Raw genomic sequence first — 17896 nt, 5'->3', positions numbered from 1 at the left:
CAGCGCTTGGCCGTTAATTAATTTGTGAATTACCTTCCTGCCACGCTAAGGGTTTTGCGTTGTCGGAAACGGCGGATTTGACAATTCGTTGGTCGTTTCTGTCACTTCCCGGCCCGGCCCTGGGAGGGCTCCCCCCGCCCCGCCTCCTCACGGCGGCCGCGCGCCTGCGCCAGTGGCGTCATCAGCCTGCGCCGGCGGGCGGAAGTGGCGCCTTTGTCCCGCGCTGCCCGTCCCAGTCTCCGGTAGCGGCGACGGTGAGTGGGCCCGGCTCCCGCGGGGGGCGGCGGGTTGGGGTGGGCACCCGGGCGGTCCCGGCGTCTTCGCGGCGCGGGGCTGAGCGGCGCCGCGGGGGAGGGCGGAGGTGGGGCCGCAGCGGGAACGGCGCTCTGAGGCCAGCACGGGCGCGGGGGGGGCCTGGCGGCCTGCTTAACCCCCCCTCCCCCGTGGCCGCCAGCTGCGGGCTTGGGGGGTGCCCGGTGGGGGTAGGAGGCTGTGGTGGTGCCCGTCACCCGTCCGGTTCTGGGGCTGTATGTGGTGGGCAGCCCCCTGTGGATCCTCCTCGGCGGTGAGACACCCGCCCGTGTTCACAGACGGTGCTCTCCTTTGACTCAGACGGGTCCCCGCGTTCTATCGAAGGCTGTGCACGCTGCTAGGGTTAAAACGGACTTTTCTGGTCCAGCGTAAGTCCAACTTGATTTTACTTGAAGATGGTTTATTAAGTGTTTGTCTCTGCATATAAAAAGTCAGTGTAAAATAGCTGTGTTGGACTGTGGAGTTTGTGTAGGTTTTGCTCATGTCGGGTTCTTTTTCAGAGTTTGTTTTTTGACTCAAATGGGTGATGAAAAGGATTCTTGGAAAGTGAAAACTTTAGATGAAATTCTTCAGGAAAAAAAACGAAGGAAGGAGCAAGAAGAGAAGGCAGAGATAAAACGTATGAAAAATGTAAGCTACCTTTTGGTATACAAACATTTCTAATGAAACGTGAAACATTTCAGTGCTTATATCCTTGTTTTTTGGTGAGAGCAAGACTTCCTTCCCTGTGAATTCAGTGGAATTCCCCTGTGCTCTTCTGCGTGTTTTGTGGGTGATCTTTAGTTCCAAAGTTTGACAAAAATACGATGCTTTGCTGAGATCTCATTGGCCTTACGTTGTATGCTCTGCTTTGTTTCATAGTTGTTGGTTCAAAAAGGTGAAGAAATCAATGTGATGAACTGGAAGTTGCAGTTCAATTCAAAACCTTTCAAAGATTTTATGGAAGAATGGGTTTAAATAATTGTTCTTAAATAACTTTTCTGGTACTAATTGGTTTTGTACAATTATGTACAAAATATTTTTTAAAACCCACAATAGTTAATGCAATCCTCCTTAATGGTTGTTTAATTTTGTTTAGTTACATTGAATTTACAGAAGTTCAGCTATAATTGCAATCAAACTATATTTGGCTGCTTACAACTATGAAATTTCTGCTTCATAATTTAGTATACTGTATTGGTGTGACTGGTTGAGGATGGCTTTTGAGCCAGGAATGGAAGAGTTGAGTACTATTTGCATTTGTTCATTTTGTGACATAAAAACTAACTGCATTTTGGTTTTGCCCGTTCTTGTGTTTCTGTCACAGTCAGATGATAGGGATTCAAAGCGGGATTCTCTTGAAGAGGGGGAGCTGAGAGACCATCGCATGGAAATAACGATCAGAAATTCACCTTACAGGAGAGAAGACTCTATGGAAGACAGGTAAGAATAAGAGAATAACCTTGTTACCTTAGGAAGAGTTACTGAAATTAGCCTTTGGAAGGGGAAAAGTTTAACTTCTTTAGCATGCAGATGTGCCATCTTCCCTCCTGTTCATGGGTATCATGCCAGGGTATCAAGGCTCAACAGAATATCTTGGCCACTACCTACTAATAAAATACTTTGCTCAAGATGCAGTTAAATCAGCCCTGCCGAGTTCTTTTTGGTGCTTAATTAATCCTCAGTTTGATTGTGTATTAAAAGTGCACATATAATAATATTTTGACTATATATGATTATGATTTTCTGTAAGGTACTGTTAATGTCTTGGTTCAGGGGTATTATGGAAATAAACTTTAATATAAATTAATAATATAGGAAAAAATGCATTCTGTTCAAAATAACACGCAGTCTGTTTGATAGTGTATGTAACCTTCCTGAGTTTATTAATTTGTCTTGTATCGTAGAGGGGAAGAAGATGATTCCTTGGCTATAAAACCACCACAGCAGATGTCACGGAAAGAAAAAACCCATCATAGAAAAGATGAGAAGAGGAAAGAGAAACGTAGACATCGTAGTCATTCAGCAGAAGGTTGTTATTACTGCATTTGGATAACGTTTCTGGTAGCTTCCCGAGGTGAAGCCAAACAGGCATCGTGTAGACAGTAAATAACAATAACTACAAACTAAAGAAAACATGTCAGGTGGATAAGACAAGGAATTTAAACTTGTGTTATTTCTTTGATTATGTTTAATGCCCTTATGGGAATGACAGGGGAATATATGTGTTTGAGAGAACAGTGATCACTTTGGGACAGGGACGCAGAGTCTGCTTTTGCTCTTTGAAGTCTGTTAAGCTTTTTTTCTGGCTTCACTGAGGGAATGGGCTGAGCTATGATCTTTGTTTCTGACTGTAAAGGAAAAAATGTCCTTTCTAGAAACATTCATGTTATATTCCTGTTCCTGGCAGCTTTTTCTGTTTTTAATGCAAGCATTTGCGCAAGATCTTACAATATTTTAATTTTCGAACACCCTTTCAGATCAGGATTTTTCCATTAAGAAACTAACAGAGAACAGGAAAACAGGTTACCATAAGTTTCATCCTTTCTAGTTTTGCTTTTTAAAAATAGGAGCACTAAATAGTTTGAATAGTAACACTCCGAAATTCATTTTTGTTTGTTTAGGGAAACATGCCAGAGTGAAAGAGAAAGAACGGGAACACGAGCGTAGGAAGAGACATAGAGAAGAGCAGGATAAAGCCCGTCGTGAGTGGGAAAGACAGAAACGGAGAGAAATGGCAAGGGAGCATTCCAGGAGGGAGAGGTACATCTATCCCTCCCTTCCCTCTGACAAACCAACACAGATGAACAGCTTCCTCCTCTAAGTCTTATCGCTAACCTCTCGTTGTTTCATTGACAAAAAAATTCAGAGCAAAAACTTGTAAGGACTGATGGCAGTGCCACGTTCCTGTGAATGAGTTGTCTAATGAAAATGTGTTCTTGACTTTAATTACCTTTGCAAGTGACTTGGTTACAACAGATATTTCTAGGTGAATGCATTGTCAGTGTTTTACTACAATGAAAAAAGAAAGTGCAAACCAGTTTTGCATAGTACCAGGGGATTTATTAACCCAACTTGCTTAATTTCTGTTAAAATCCCAGTAAGGGTGCAGAAGCTCTTGTGTTTGAGAGTGCACGGTCTTTGTCTTTGAAACATTGGTTTTAAAGGATCAGCTGAAAAGCTACATCTGCTTTTGACTAATATGCAGTCAGTGGTATTGTTGCTAATGAAATTGAATGGACCTGTAATTTGTTAAAGAAAAACAGTTTTCTCTTACTTCATTAGCTGAATTTGTAGTGAACTGTAACGTAACAAAAAGTAATTCTTTTCTAGAGATCGTCTGGAGCAACTTGAGCGAGAACGAGAGAGAAAAATCAGAGAGCAGCAAAAAGAACAAAGGGAGCAAAAAGAACGAGAAAGGCGAGCTGAGGAAAGACGTAAGGAACGGGAAGCCAGAAGAGAAGGTAACTGTCTCTGTATAAATGGTGTTTGGGTCCTGACGCAATGAGGGAAGGGAAGTGTAGGAAGCACTTTTTACTTAAATTGATGCCAGAATTTGGAAGGAAAAAAAAAAAAGGAAGAATCTATTAACTTCAACGTGGGGAAATAAAACAATGTAATGTGCCCTAAATATCATGGCATATTGGTTAGTCAGTAAGTCGTTCTTTGCCTCCTTCTGTTAGCCTGTTTTTCTATAGGACCAGGATTTATGTAATTGCTATTATATCTATGTGTGTGTGTGTGTATCCATCATGATCCCAGTCACTTATAAACTCTTTGGCTGAGTCTAATCCAATTTGATAGAGGCTGAAATCTCAACATTAAGTGTTTTAAGGATTTGGGAAACTAAATTGCAAAGGGAGGGAGAGAGATCATGTAAGTACTCCAACCATGAAAAAACCTGTAGTCAGAGCCAAGTATGGAAGATCTGATAACAGCAATTTAAATTACCTTCTACACATGAACCCTCACTTTGCGTAGCATATCAGGTACTCACAATGTAAGTTCGGATCATTTTTGGTTTGTCTCTGTTTGTACCAACTTTCAGAGGTAAAAATCAGAGCCCATTCCTGTGATCAAGTGACAAATACTGTTCAAGAGTAGCAGAAGAAGCCATGTTTATGGCTGTTCTTTCTAGTTCGGCTCATACCAAACAGCTCCTTTTTGTGCTTAGTATTTACACTGATACCAGTCAATCTATGTAACTTTTCATTTTAGTTATTTTTATTGCTCTAAATATTCTGTCAGCTCCTTCTAACCCTTAGCTCTTTTTATTCTTTTATGTATCTTCCTGGTCTGTCCACTTCTTTCTCTGGCATTAATGCCTTAGTTTCAGGGTGTTTACTCTGTAGTATCTAGGGCATCTTGCTTCTGTTTCTGAAGCATGGCAGCACCTTTCTCTTAAGTGGTACAAACCCATGTTTGATTGCGCGTGAGGCAAATCATAGTCCTTTATTCTCCTAGATATTGTTAGGTTCCACTTCCCCTCCTCCCTATTACCCTTTAGTTTGTAAAGAAAAATGAAAAGTATGCAAAGCAGGTGGTTGTGGCAGACAGAAGTCTTCTAATTAGGGCAGGGAGATGTAACGATTTCTTCCGGTTTTGTTTTCACTAGTTTCTGCACACCATAGAACAGTGAGGGAAGAATATGGAGACAAAGTAAAAATGAGACCCTGGAGTCGCAGCCCATTACGACAGCAAAGAGACAAGCTTGAGCAAGGAGAGAGCAGGAAACCAGGTAGCATTCGCCACTTTATAATGTCTTTGCCTGGGGGATAGGAGGAGCTGTTCTGGGGTAGGGTTTAATTTATAGTAGTAAACTTATATCCCTGGTACTGTATTGAAAGTGTTGCCCACTGCAGCTGTGGTGGTGTAACTGGGAATATTCACAAATATGTACATACGGACTGTTTGCTAAACCACAGCTGGTTTTGGAGGTAATTGTGCAAGTGACAAATTAAATGAATCTTTCCTTCTTAGTAGTAGGAATAATAATTTAAAAAGGTTCAGAGTTACTTCATTCAGTGATGAAAGAAGCAGCTGACTGAATTTTTAAAATTTTGTGATTTAATTCCCTCGCAGATTAAAAAGGGATTTTTTGCACTAGCTCCAGCTTGTTGTTAGGAGCTAAGCTTCCTTAAAAAGCTACCTTACAGGGATCTATATAGTTTAAGCATCACTGTTATTGTCATCTTGTAGAAGAAAATAAATGCTTAGGGTGCTATTCTGGTTAGAAAATGGTCCTTCCCATGCCTAGAAGGTCCTAACTGTGAGTAGAGAACATGCAAATTTGACGTAGAAGTGTCTTTGGTTAAAGAAGAAAAGCTTCACGTCTGCTTTGTTAACGTGTGTAGCTGTAAAAATAAGGGTCGCAATTTCACACAAGCTGATTGCAGAATGGGATCAGCTAAAATCCCAGGTGGAGGCAGGCAGGGAGTCCTTTGAAGGTACTGTCTAATCAATCAACAATTATTTGCACATGCTATTTCATGGTGGTTCCGAGGGGCTGCACTAGAACAGGAAGCACTGATAGTAAGCGCCGTGTGTACACACATCAGTGAGACTGTGTTGTGGTGATACTTGTTATCATGTGACTTTAATTTTTCTTTTAATTGCACTAAGAGGGCCCTACACCTATATCACATTTAAAAACCAAAAGGTCAATATTCCACATTTTTGGCTGTTGATCCTGCAGCACTGCAATTCAGAAAAGCTGTTTGTCTTTTGAGCAGATTGTGAATTTTATTTTTTTTTAGTGTTTTGTATTTCCAATACAGAATATTCAGCACCAGTTTAATGGCCAGAGAAATAAAGCAGTTACCTGGGTATTCAGAGTCTTATAAATAGATGTGACATTCAGTCAGCATCCTGTTCTTAATTTTTATGGTCCCAACAGTAAAAGAAGAGAAACCAGAAGAGAGAGATCCTCTTTCTGACTTGCAAGACATCAGTGACAGTGAGAGAAAAACCAGCTCGGCAGAGTCTTCATCAGGTGATTTAAATGCAATTTAGTAGATGTAATTGATTGTTCGATTGCCTGTTGAGGAAACACTGTTGTTAGAGTGTGTGCTTACTTAGTTACGTGTTCAATTACCCCTGAACAGAATCTGGATCAGGCTCAGAAGAAGAGGAGGAAGAGTCTAGCAGTGAAGGCTCTGAGGAAGAGGGAGAGGAAGAGGAGGAGGAGGAGGAGACGGGAAGCAATTCTGAAGAAGTGTCTGAGCAGTCAGCTGGTGAGTAGCATAAAGCAGGTGTTATGATTTTCTTTTGTTTCTCATTCTGTATTGTTTTATTTGAACATTTTCCTTTTCTTTTAGTCTAGGATAGGCTGAGACCTCACAGGTCAAGATAAGTAAAAAGAAAAAAAACCAAGTACAAGTCATATTCTATCCTTTCCTATAGAGGTAATGCCAATTATTCATCTAAGAAGCCAGATTAGAAAATTGAAAGCCTTTTTTTCTCTTCCTAAATGCTGTAAGGGTAACAATTCCAGTAATTCTGTAACATAACAAATATTCAATAGAGAACAATTCTGCACTTATTTGGGGAGTGGTGAAATACAAATGTCTTTGTCATTTTGAATTCTTTTCAGTTGCAAATCTCAGATTTTTTTTTTCATGCCAGTACAAATAAATGAACATAATAAAAAAGGTTTAGTAAAAGTCTACTTACAGCCATTCTAGTCATTAATTAGTAAAGAAAAGGCACAAAAGCATGCTCTGATGGCTGGGTATTTTTCTTTAAAATCAATTACAGTCAATAAGCAAATATTAATAAGTTTCCTGGCTTAATTTATTCACCTCTCCCCGTCTCTAAATTCTCAGATAATTGGTAAGAATTGTATTCCCCGTTGGAAGCTGAAAGGTGCAGTTGTGTGGAGTTAAGGGAAGCGTTTGCTTTCCAAGAGAAACAGAAGTACGAGGTCACTATCTAGGTAGTGGTGAAAAGGCCTGGAATTAGAAAAGTATTTCCTTCCAAGGAACTCCAGAAGAGTTGAGTTTATTCAGTTGCATTTGATTCTGTTTTGCAGAAGAGGTGAGCGAGGAAGAAATGAGTGAAGAGGAGGAACGGGAGAATGGAAACCACATCCCAGTTGGTACAATGCAAACACTGAATTTTTCAAGAAGTGTTTGGCTGAATTTTTGCAGCCAATTAAATCTATTTCTACAAATAACGGATCTTTAAAATATTTTAAATGTATTTTTTGTTGCAATTTTGCCATCATTCTAAAGCATCATATATTTAGTGTTTTGGGGCCATTCTCATGTCAGAATCAGAAATCCCTTGAAATCCGTTCCAAGGTCTGTGTTTAGAGGAAATCAGACCCTAGCCTAATGAGCTAATGTTTCCTTCTTTATCATTTTGGGTCTCTGGTTCTGCCCTCTCATCAAAGAAGCTTTGCAGTCAGAATGAGATACGAGGTCAGTTTTCTCTCTCATTCTGTGGGTACAAAGATTTATTTTTCTGACATGCTGTATTTAACACTGCAAATTGCATTTATATGACTGTAAATGAGATATTGATAGCGTCATCTCTGCAAAGAAGAGAAATTGGGCTTTTCATTACTCTTTACTGTTGCAGTAAGTTAAGGTGCATACGTTGCACACCTATTTGATGTACAGCGATCAGTGTTTTACTACCCTTGTGTGTCTAAAGCTGAACTTAATTGTTCCAAACGCCTTCCTCTTTCTGTGACTGATTCTGACTTTTAAAGTTACAGAGTCGAGGTTTGACCGAGATTCAGCAGGAAGCGAGGTAGAAGAGGAGGAGGTAGGGGAGGGTACCCCTCACTCCAATGCCATGACAGAAGGGGACTATATTCCTGACTCGCCAGCTTCCTCCCCCATTGAACTCAAACAAGAGCTTCCCAAGTATCTTCCTGCGCTTCAGGTAGAGGATCACTTAAAGGATGCTTGAGAACATCACAGGCAAAGGGATTTCCCTAACTGCTTTATTAACATCATCAACACTTACTTGTGCATGAGATAGTTTATGGGCGGAATACGCCTTACTGACTCAGCATCACCAAGTACACATTTCTGTGTGAAATATTGCTGTTTCTTTTGGGAAGTCAAAAATGTGCATGGAGCAAACATGAGATTACTCATAGATATAGATAAGAATGTAATAATATATCTGCTACTCCGATATTTTGGTATTGCTATCTGGAAATAGATACTTGTGAGAGAAGAGTTCCGTTAGCATGAATAGAAACTGATGGGTGGTTATTCTTTTTGTAGCAAACAGCAAGGTGTAGAAATACGAACAGAAAGCACATTTTTATTAATTGAACTATATGAAAGGTATCAGTCTACAGTGCTGAGTTGCCACCTTTGCCATTGTGGCAGAAATCTCAGTTTATTCTGTGCAAAAGTGAACGAGTGAAGAATCAATGAAATAATGTAGGTAATCTCCTAAAACACAGACTGTCCAGGATTCCTGTAGAGATCCAAGTAAAAATAAACCCCAAAGACACCTTTCTCACACGGAGTAGCAATATTGTTGAATTCTCTTGGTAAATTTTAACTATTCCCATGAAGTTGCTGAAATTGTCTTATGTCTTATTTAAAAAAAAGAGGCAAAACCCTCCCCCAGATGCTGGAGGAGTAAATGTTGTCCGTCTGTTTTTTCAGGGATGTCGTAGCGTGGAGGAATTTCAGTGTTTGAACAGGATTGAAGAAGGAACATACGGTGTAGTGTACAGAGCAAAAGACAAGAAGACTGGTTAGTATAAGCGGTCTCCAGTTATTATCTTCATGGCATTTAGGGCTGAAGTTGTATGAAATGATGGTTCTGCATTTTTTCATGGATGAACAAAATCTGTCTGAAAAGCTTTCTCCTTTAGCAAGAACAATCTGTGCTTTTTAATAGGGTGTGGATTTTGACATAAGGCCTCCACTTGCAGCTCTTTGAGTTCAGAGGCAATCTCTGGATGGACCGTGATGGTGTAGAACAATTAACACGATTGCAGTTCCTGGCTCGAAAGGCAGTTATTTATGGCTCGAGACCCGCTGTAGATAGTTACCAGGCTGCAAGTTTTCAAAATTTGCTATAATCATTCCAGCAGGCGTCACTGTCAGCACAGCTACCCATCGGGGAATTCGGAAAGCAGTGGCTGGTGTGCAGTGAGCATACCCTGCAGCATTTTGTTGTTGAAAGAATCATAGAATTGTCTGGGTTGGAAAGGACCTTTAAGATCATCTAATCCAACCGTCAACTCTGATGAAAAACCCATCACTAAACCATGTCGCTAAGCTCTAAAGAACTTTCACTCCTTACTTTTTTTAAGCTGCCTCTCAAAAAAACCAATTTTGTGTATCCAAGTGGGTTCATATTTTTAAAATTTGGGTGCCAGGTTTAAATTCTAGATGCCTTCGTTCCTCTGTTTAGTGTATCTGTCTTATCTTCCTAACTATGGGCAGGAGTTTGGAGTTAAAATACACTTTTTCTTTAGTTTCTTCCCAGGTGAGTTGTACTGGGATACACTAAAATCCATGATGCACCTTTCAGTTTGTTGCTTTGGATTTTATTCTTTAAACTTGGCAATCTCTTGTTGTTGCTGGGTGTTTTTTTGTTTTTACTTTGCTAATGCGAGACTGGCTCTGCTTCTTGGTTCAACAGAATGTCTTGAGTAATGGTTTTGAGTCAAATAAATTAGTGACAGAACACTGGGAGACCTCTCAGCTTGCATTTTATTAGCTATGTGGTGGGAAATCTGCACTTAATAATGCTGTTTTCTTTACAGATGAAATCGTGGCTCTGAAGCGACTGAAAATGGAAAAGGAAAAGGAAGGCTTTCCCATTACTTCCCTGAGAGAAATAAATACTATTCTGAAAGCACAGCATCTAAATATTGTCACTGTCAGAGTAAGGCCACAATCTTCTATTTTAAAAGTATTTTTGTTCTTGAAATATTGCCTCTTGGCTTTTAAAATGCCTTATAAAAATAATACATCCGTAGCAGAGCTGGTTTCTGTAAATGGTTGTATACTACCCATAAAACTATATAGATATTACTTGTCTCTACATAATCTGATGTTTTGCAAAAATGTGTGCTTTTGTTCATAGAAAAAGATATTTTCTATGGATTTTACCAATGGCAGGCTCCATGTCTCCTCTTGCCAGTAAATTTCTAAAATTCATTTTTGCATGCTTTTTAAATACCGTGCACTTGTTTTGATGATTTCTTTCTGTGTTTTAGGAAATCGTTGTAGGCAGCAACATGGATAAAATCTATATTGTAATGAACTACGTCGAACATGATCTCAAGAGTCTGATGGAAACAATGAAGCAACCGTTTCTGCCAGGTACCCTTTGCCAGTTTCCTCTCATTCTCAAAACTGGCCAACACAAACCTCGGTGTCTTTGGGCTTTGTGTGGTGACATGTAGTGCCTTGGAATGTGCCGTGAGTGTTCTTTGGAACAGAGAATTCATTGCTTTTTCTCTGGTCTGATTTTACTGATACAAGTTAAAATAGGACTATAGGCTGGCAGTGCTGATAGTCGTAGTGAGATGTGGCTGATGAATCCAGTTTGTGTAGGGTGAGGGAGAAGTTCGAATATGGAATGGAAGGAGGTTCTGTGCTAAACTGGAAAAGAACACTGGGTTTTAATTTTGGCCAGGTCTTGTGTTTTTGAGAGGCGTTAATTTCTGACCGTTATTTGGATGCATTCCAGCTATCCAAATTAATTTTGCTTTATTGAAAGCTCTGTGGGTTTAACTTTTTCTGTGACATATTTTTATGGTGTGGTCTATATTAACTTGATGTCCCTTTCCTCCCTCTGCCCCCTTCCCTATCCTCCAAACAAAAATAAATTAAAGATAGATTTCTTCTCATAAATATATTTGGCTTCTTTTTATCATTTCAGGTGAAGTGAAAACCTTGATGATTCAGTTACTGCGAGGAGTCAAACACCTTCACGACAACTGGATACTTCACCGAGACCTGAAAACTTCCAACCTGTTGCTCAGTCATTCAGGCATTTTAAAAGTAAGAATTACATGAAGTGCACCACGATGGTATTGCAGAATTACACTCCTTATTGTCAAGAGCTGGATAGAATGGCGTGCTTTCATCATAGTGTTTGAACTGGGGTTGGTCTTTCAATTTGAGAGATTGTGAAGCTTAATGATATAAATCTCCGTAGCGGTGCTGGACTGTCAGTCACTGGTGGAGATGGAGATTCTCTTTACAAAGAAAAAGTCTTTTAAAAAATTGCACGCTTTAAAAATGTACCGAACCTTTCACTGACTACATACAAAAATCTAAGAGAAAGGCAGTACTAATAAGATCAGGGCATAACATTTCAACTTTTATTTCTGAATCGTAGATGCCAATTATATATTGCCATTATAGATGATCTCTAGAGGTCCCTTCCAACTCTGACAATTCCGTGATTATTTACCTCTTACAGCTGTTGCTGTTATTAAGCCTTTGCCTTTCTCAGGAAAACTGGACTTGGAATTTTTTTCCTGCTTTCCAAGTCCAGTTTTCCTGAGAAAGGCAAAGGCTTTTGAAGTCAGCATCTATTGTTTGCTGTTGTTTTTCCCCCTGCCCCCTAAGCTCTCTGTCAAGGTGATCACGAACAGGAACTCTTCTTGGCCTCAGGGAGGGAAAACTCTTCTTTCCCTTCAGTGGAAAATACCAAGGCAGGCCCCTGAGAAACAGTGTACTCTGGGGGGCTGTTTTTGAAGGCTGGAAGCCATGCAGTAGCCAACATGGCCAGCACATCTTGGCGCTGTTAGTAAACGGTGTGGTCAATGTTGGAAATATTGCTGATAACGGCTTTCTGTTCAGGTTGGAGATTTTGGACTCGCCCGGGAATACGGGTCTCCGCTGAAGCCTTACACCCCAGTGGTGGTGACGCTTTGGTACAGGGCTCCAGAGTTGTTGCTGGGAGCCAAGGTATGTTTCTCTGTGTTCCTCCAGCTGGTAGAGCAGTGACTCTTCAGACTAACTTTGTTTTGTAATTTATGAACAGCGTATGAGTATGCTCGACTCTTTATATTGATTTAGAGATGGAAATTCTGAATCTTCAGTATTATTTTTCCTAATAACAGCTAAAAAATTCCATCTTCCATGGACAGAAGGTGGGTGGCTGATGGGTTGAGGTTTTTCTCCGTTAGAGTGCTGATGTGGTAGCGCTGCTGGGCTTCTCGAACTGTCACTGTCATCTTGGGCAGCTGCATTTTGATTATTTTTTTTAAAATCTAAAATTTGTGACAGCTGAGAGCAGAACAAGGTATCAGAATGATTGTAGGTGTTCTGTTCGGAGTGGTGGAATCTTTGAGGAAAAAGACCCACCTAAAATAAACCCCCAAAACAACAACAAACCACCACAAACAACTCAATCAAAGTATCTTACTGATTTTATAAGGTATAATATATTCTTTCTTTGCAGGAATATTCAACAGCAATAGACATGTGGTCGGTGGGGTGTATATTTGGAGAGCTGTTAACGCAGAAACCGCTGTTTCCAGGGAAGTCAGAAATCGACCAGATAAACAAAGTTTTTAAGGTAACATTTTTAACACCTTTGGATTCCAACTGACTGTTTTTAGAGGCAGATACATTAGAGCAGTAAGAAATCAAAAGTGCTTGTTGCTCTTTAACAGAGATTCAGGGTTAAAAGTTTATTATTCTGATTCTTGTTTTAAAATACTTACAGCTATGAGGCTGAGGTCATGATTTGTGCTTTTTCTGTTTTCCCTGGATATTTACCAACTCCTATAGCTATGTAATGAATAAACAGAAGGGTTGTGCTCCAGGAGTTTATTAAGGAGACATTTTAATTTACAGGATCTAGGTACTCCAAGCGAAAAAATCTGGCCTGGTTACAATGAGCTGCCAGCAGTGAAGAAGATGACATTCACCGAATATCCCTATAACAATCTGCGGAAGAGATTTGGGGCCCTCCTCTCGGATCAGGGGTTTGATCTGATGAACAAGTGAGTGCTGGTTTCTAGGGTGTCCTTGGGAAAATGTGTTCACGTGCTATGATTGTGGTGGGAAACGACTTGGAGGGAAGGATGGTATTTCACTGCCTTTAACCTTGCCAAAACATGCTGATGCGTTTGAAGTTTGCCTGTGACATTCCTTGTAGCAGCTTTATTTATGCCAGGCTCTTAACACCTGCTCTTAAACCTCACTCCAAGATTATTCTCGCACACCTATATCCTAGAAGAACAGAAAAATGTTTGAGTAGTAGTTTTAGCTCATTTATGTCATGTTTAATTACGTGGTGAGTCAGCTACCACACAATTTGCTGATGGGTCTTGTTAAAACAATTGAATTACAGTTGAAAAAAGGAAAAAAAGCAGTACGTTCTAGAGATCATATAAAAGAATTAGGAAAACAGCAATCTTCATTTGTTCCTAGATTTTCAAAGTTCATGAGTTCTGCTCATGAGTTCATCTGATGTTCTGGCAGTCCTTTTAGCTAACTCGACTGGTGCATTCTGACTGCATTCCAATTTATTTTTCTTTAAAATGTTGATAATGGCTTGAGAGATTTTTGTTCCCTTCCCTCCTCTTTTACATTTCATGACATGAAGTAGTGGAAATGATTGTGTTTCAGATTTTACTTACATCTTGTCTATTTTAAAAAATTGTATTTAAAAGATGAGATTAGCCACATGTCAGCAATCATACCCATTAATAGAATTCTTCGTTAAAAATCAGAAAATTCTAAATTGCGTTTCTGAAGAATTTATGGTTTTGGTGCTAAAATTTTTCTTCTATCTCTTCCTCCCTATTTCATCGTCTTCCTAAATTCTTCCCAGCTTTTTGACGTACTACCCAGCCAGAAGAATTACTGCCGAAGATGGCTTGAAGCACGAGTATTTCCGAGAGACGCCCCTTCCTATCGACCCCTCCATGTTTCCCACCTGGCCGGCAAAAAGCGAGCAACAGCGAGTAAAACGTGGCACTAGCCCCCGACCACCCGAGGGAGGCCTCGGCTACAGTCAGCTGGTAAGCACAGCCCACCCAGGCAAATGACACAGGCCCCTGATGGCCTCGCACATGTCCCAGTCCTGATTTTTGGAAAATTTCATATGGACTGCATTTTTTCAGCCTTCTGGGGCTTGGGCTCCTGAGACTCACCTCTGCTCGCATGAAAGACACTCTAGAAATCCAGCTTTTCCCTCTGTTCCTTTCCAGAGGGCAGGTCCAAATGCTGTTTTTCCAGTTGTCCAATTACTCACAGAATCATAATTTCAGTACGTGATCTGAATAAGAGACGATGCCCGGTTTTATCACAGCGCAGAACTATTTTCCTTTTGAAAGGGTACATTGTTTTACACTTTCAATTAAGCTTTCAAAACTGCAAATTTATTTTTGAAAAAAAGTAAATCCAAAGCCTGGCAAGTTATGCACATTTTGTGGATAGAAACTGTCTCTTTTTCCAATATTTGGAGAAGAATTAAAAAAAGGCAAGGCTGGGGTTCTTCCAATCAGTGGGGATTGTGCTGCCCATGTTGAAAAAAATGCTGGATGAAAAAAGATGCCTTTGGAAATACAGCATGTTACAGTCTCAGGTGCCTTAATTATAGCAACTTATTACTATTTCCGTGCTTCAGCATAGATGAAATGGCACTGTACAGTTACTGTACACAATTTAACAGATGAAGTAGCCTAAAAACTTGTTGGATTTTTTTTCAGGGTATAAAAATTGCCAAGGAGAGTATGCAGTGTGTGTCACCAGATACTGAATAAGTGTAGTTTACACTAATTTATAGAGTGTGTTCAGATTTTTTTTTTTCATTTTTCACATGTGCAGTCAAAATTAGATACACAAACTGGGCATACACTTGAGATGCTATTAGAAAAGATAACTTTTATACACTTGAGATGCTATTAGATAACTTTTAAAACAGCGCTCTTTAACGATCATTAATAAATCTGCATCAGCCTTAGCTATGATGTCACTAAATCAAATACTTTATTTTTTTTATTGCTGTTTAGATTTCTGTGTTGAAGAGGTAACTGCATCTGCACACTTACTGGTAAATGAATTGTCATTGGTTTTCACAGGGCGATGATGATCTGAAAGACACAGGTTTTCATCTGACCACCACAAATCAAGGAGCATCTGCTGCAGGACCTGGTTTCAGCCTCAAGTTTTAAACTCAACATGAAATGGGAAAAAAAAAACACCCCAACAACAACAAAAGAGAATCGTTCACGTGAGTGGATTTCTGAGTCCCCAGTTCTGTTCTTCACATCAGGGGGACTAGATGTTTTTCACAGGGGAAAAGTCAAATGTCAGCCCAGATTCAAAGGCTCTTGCTGGGTGTGGAGTAGAACTGCTGCATTCCATTAAAGGACTGGAATTAACCCGAAAAGCCAAGGAGCGTTACAAAATTTGACAAAGAAAAAACTTGAAGTACAGTCCTGGAACAGTTTCTGGTTTATTTTTAGTTTCTTTTTCGTTGGGTTTGTTTTGTTTTGTTTTTTTTCCTTGTAAATTTGTAGAATTAAAATACATTTTTAATTGTTGAACAGTGTGAAGGATTTCATTTCTTCACAGGCACCAAACTTGGATATTGGTGGCATTAAATCTTCTAGAGTGGGAAGTTATTTCCCCCGCCACCCCCAAATCCGTGCTGACTATTCCAGCGTATTGTCAGCCTGGGGAAGCAACTATTTTAAGTAAATTCTGTGTGTCTGAATATAGTTAGGGCAAAAAAACCATACCAGTTCTGAGGTTTCTTTGTTGTTGTGTGCCTTGGAAAGGGATGGGCTCGATACACTATTTTGGGGTGCACTACTGGGCTGAACACTGTTTGATGTGTTGTATATGTGTATTTACAATGGCACTGGTGCAAAAGAAGTATTCTATTGTTTTATAAATCAAAAAGGCTTAATATGGAGACTTGATGCTTTATATAGAAAGTTCTTTTAAATATGCCCTTTTTCCATAAAAAAAAAAAAAAAGAACTTAGCTTTACTGATTGTATAATGCCATGTTCTAATCCTTTCTTCTAAGATGAAAGACCAGAGGAATCATGTTGGAATATCAGGGTCTTCTGAGTCTAATTTTCCTCATGCCATCATTCTTTTCTGGGAACAGGAAAATTTGGAAAATACCAGGGTATTCATGCAGATGGAACTGGGCACCAGGCCAGTAAAAGGATTAATTTAAATTATAAACATTCCATCAATTTCAGTGCATTTTAAGAGTTTCTCTGGGTAAAGGGCTTGGAGCTGGAATTTGGATGGACTAACACTGTGGTAAACTTTGAAAACAGTGGTTTTGGATTGTTTTTTTTTTCCTGTGGAGCAATGCAGAACTATTTTCTCTTTAGGCTTGTGCTGCAGGAGAAACAGTTCTGGTACCGGTCTGTTAACTGAAGTATTTGTGATTTTAGCAAGATTCCTCATTGATGGAGATCAATAACCCACTGAAAAGTGGGGATTTGCTACATCCCACAGGGGAAGGAGAGCCATTTTGCTCTAGAGGAGTAGAAAATGACTATATTTTGTATTTCAAGCTGTGCGCTCCATGAAATTATTGCCTTCCCGGCTTCCTTGGCATCACTGCAGCCAGTGTGGGCATCACTGGAAGCTCCATGTTCCTGACAAAATGGTTTATTCATATAAGTTAAGATAATTTCAGTAAAAAAACCCCAAACCCTAATGCTGGATTGCAATGGTAATTTAATATGGTTATGAGAGATACCTTTAACTGTTTGTTTGGGGTTTCTCGTAGAAGGGAACTAGCTCTCCCCAAGGAGGGTAACATTGTTCAGTTACTACATCTCAACTTGTATTTTGTCTCAATTGTCTATTTTTGCACAGAGTGCTTGCCTCTTATGATCCTGAGCTTAATTGTCTATGCAAAGATGCATTTTTAAGTTTTATACTACACTGTATTCTCAACTGTGATGGTCAAGCTGTCCTAGAACAGAGGAGAATTTAATTGATAGATTTAATTGACAGGTCTTCCTAGACTGCTGACCTATCCCGCAGCGTGTGAGATGCTCTGCCCGTTTTGTTGGTGCTTTTAAGTAGGAAGAGAGTTGTTTCAGGAGGTTGAGGACAATTGAAAAAGGATGAGCCTAAGCAAAGAGCAATGGTAGGCTGCTTTAACACTGGCTCAGCACTATCAGGGATTCTCAGCTGTGCAAGTGAATGCTCTGCCATAGACATGTGAGTGCACGAGGCTTCCCCTGCCCATAAAAATGCTGTTTTCCTGCTGGATGCAGCATGTTTACCTACCGGGAGAGGCCAGTGGTGGAAATTACCTCATCTCTGTTGAAGGAGCAAAGAGCTTTATTGATGAGACACCTAAAGGAGAAGTTCTGAGGAGCTGCTGATGGAGGTAAATAGTCTGTTGGGATAAGATTACACGAGAAATAAATACAAACCACAGGAAGTGGTTGGGGGGGGAAACGATGTTCTGTGGATACTTGAACTGAACATGTCAAAATATGGAATAGAGTAATTAGAAAGGATTTGTTATGACCTACACCTTCCTCCTGACAAGTAAAAGTAGTATTATGTCAATTATTATTAGAAATTCTTCTAGTTCTATGCACCAGGACTAAAAAAATGACAGCGAAACACTTACATAGTATAATGGGTTGTTTTCCTTCCAGTACC

The 17896-nt window shown here is 39.9% G+C and overlaps 1 protein-coding gene across 2 annotated transcripts; it reads left to right on the top strand.

Moving 5' to 3' along the window:
* The first annotated feature begins 189 nt into the window (after positions 1–189).
* Positions 190–16213, top strand: LOC141474103 (cyclin-dependent kinase 11B-like). 2 transcript variants are annotated; one of them, XM_074161820.1, is made up of 20 exons: positions 190–254; positions 813–942; positions 1619–1734; positions 2199–2323; positions 2916–3054; positions 3625–3755; positions 4907–5029; positions 6188–6283; positions 6396–6524; positions 7322–7387; positions 8012–8181; positions 8925–9015; positions 10037–10158; positions 10493–10598; positions 11161–11282; positions 12090–12197; positions 12694–12810; positions 13092–13240; positions 14074–14263; positions 15326–16213. In XM_074161820.1, exons 2-20 carry the CDS (start codon positions 832–834, stop codon positions 15416–15418), a joined length of 2304 nt encoding a protein of 767 aa, XP_074017921.1. In that variant the 5' UTR covers positions 190–254; positions 813–831; the 3' UTR covers positions 15419–16213. The 2 variants fall into 2 exon arrangements, with proteins under 2 accessions (XP_074017921.1, XP_074017920.1); XM_074161819.1 differs by having other exon boundaries at positions 8006–8181.
* Positions 16214–17896: the final 1683 nt, after the last annotated feature.

Source organism: Numenius arquata, chromosome 20 (genome assembly GCF_964106895.1).
Source record: "Numenius arquata chromosome 20, bNumArq3.hap1.1, whole genome shotgun sequence".
NCBI classification, from domain to species: Eukaryota; Metazoa; Chordata; class Aves; order Charadriiformes; family Scolopacidae; genus Numenius; species Numenius arquata.
This window is presented reverse-complemented; position numbering and strand designations above follow the sequence as displayed.

Bases quoted from the DNA above. Each gene is read 5' to 3' on its own strand.
- LOC141474103 (XM_074161819.1), top strand. From the start codon at position 832: ATGGGTGATGAAAAGGATTCTTGGAAAGTGAAAACTTTAGATGAAATT. The intron at 3,055-3,624 runs GTACATCTATCC...ATTCTTTTCTAG, and splicing joins GAGCATTCCAGGAGGGAGAG to AGATCGTCTGGAGCAACTTG. The intron at 14,264-15,325 runs GTAAGCACAGCC...TGGTTTTCACAG, and splicing joins GCCTCGGCTACAGTCAGCTG to GGCGATGATGATCTGAAAGA.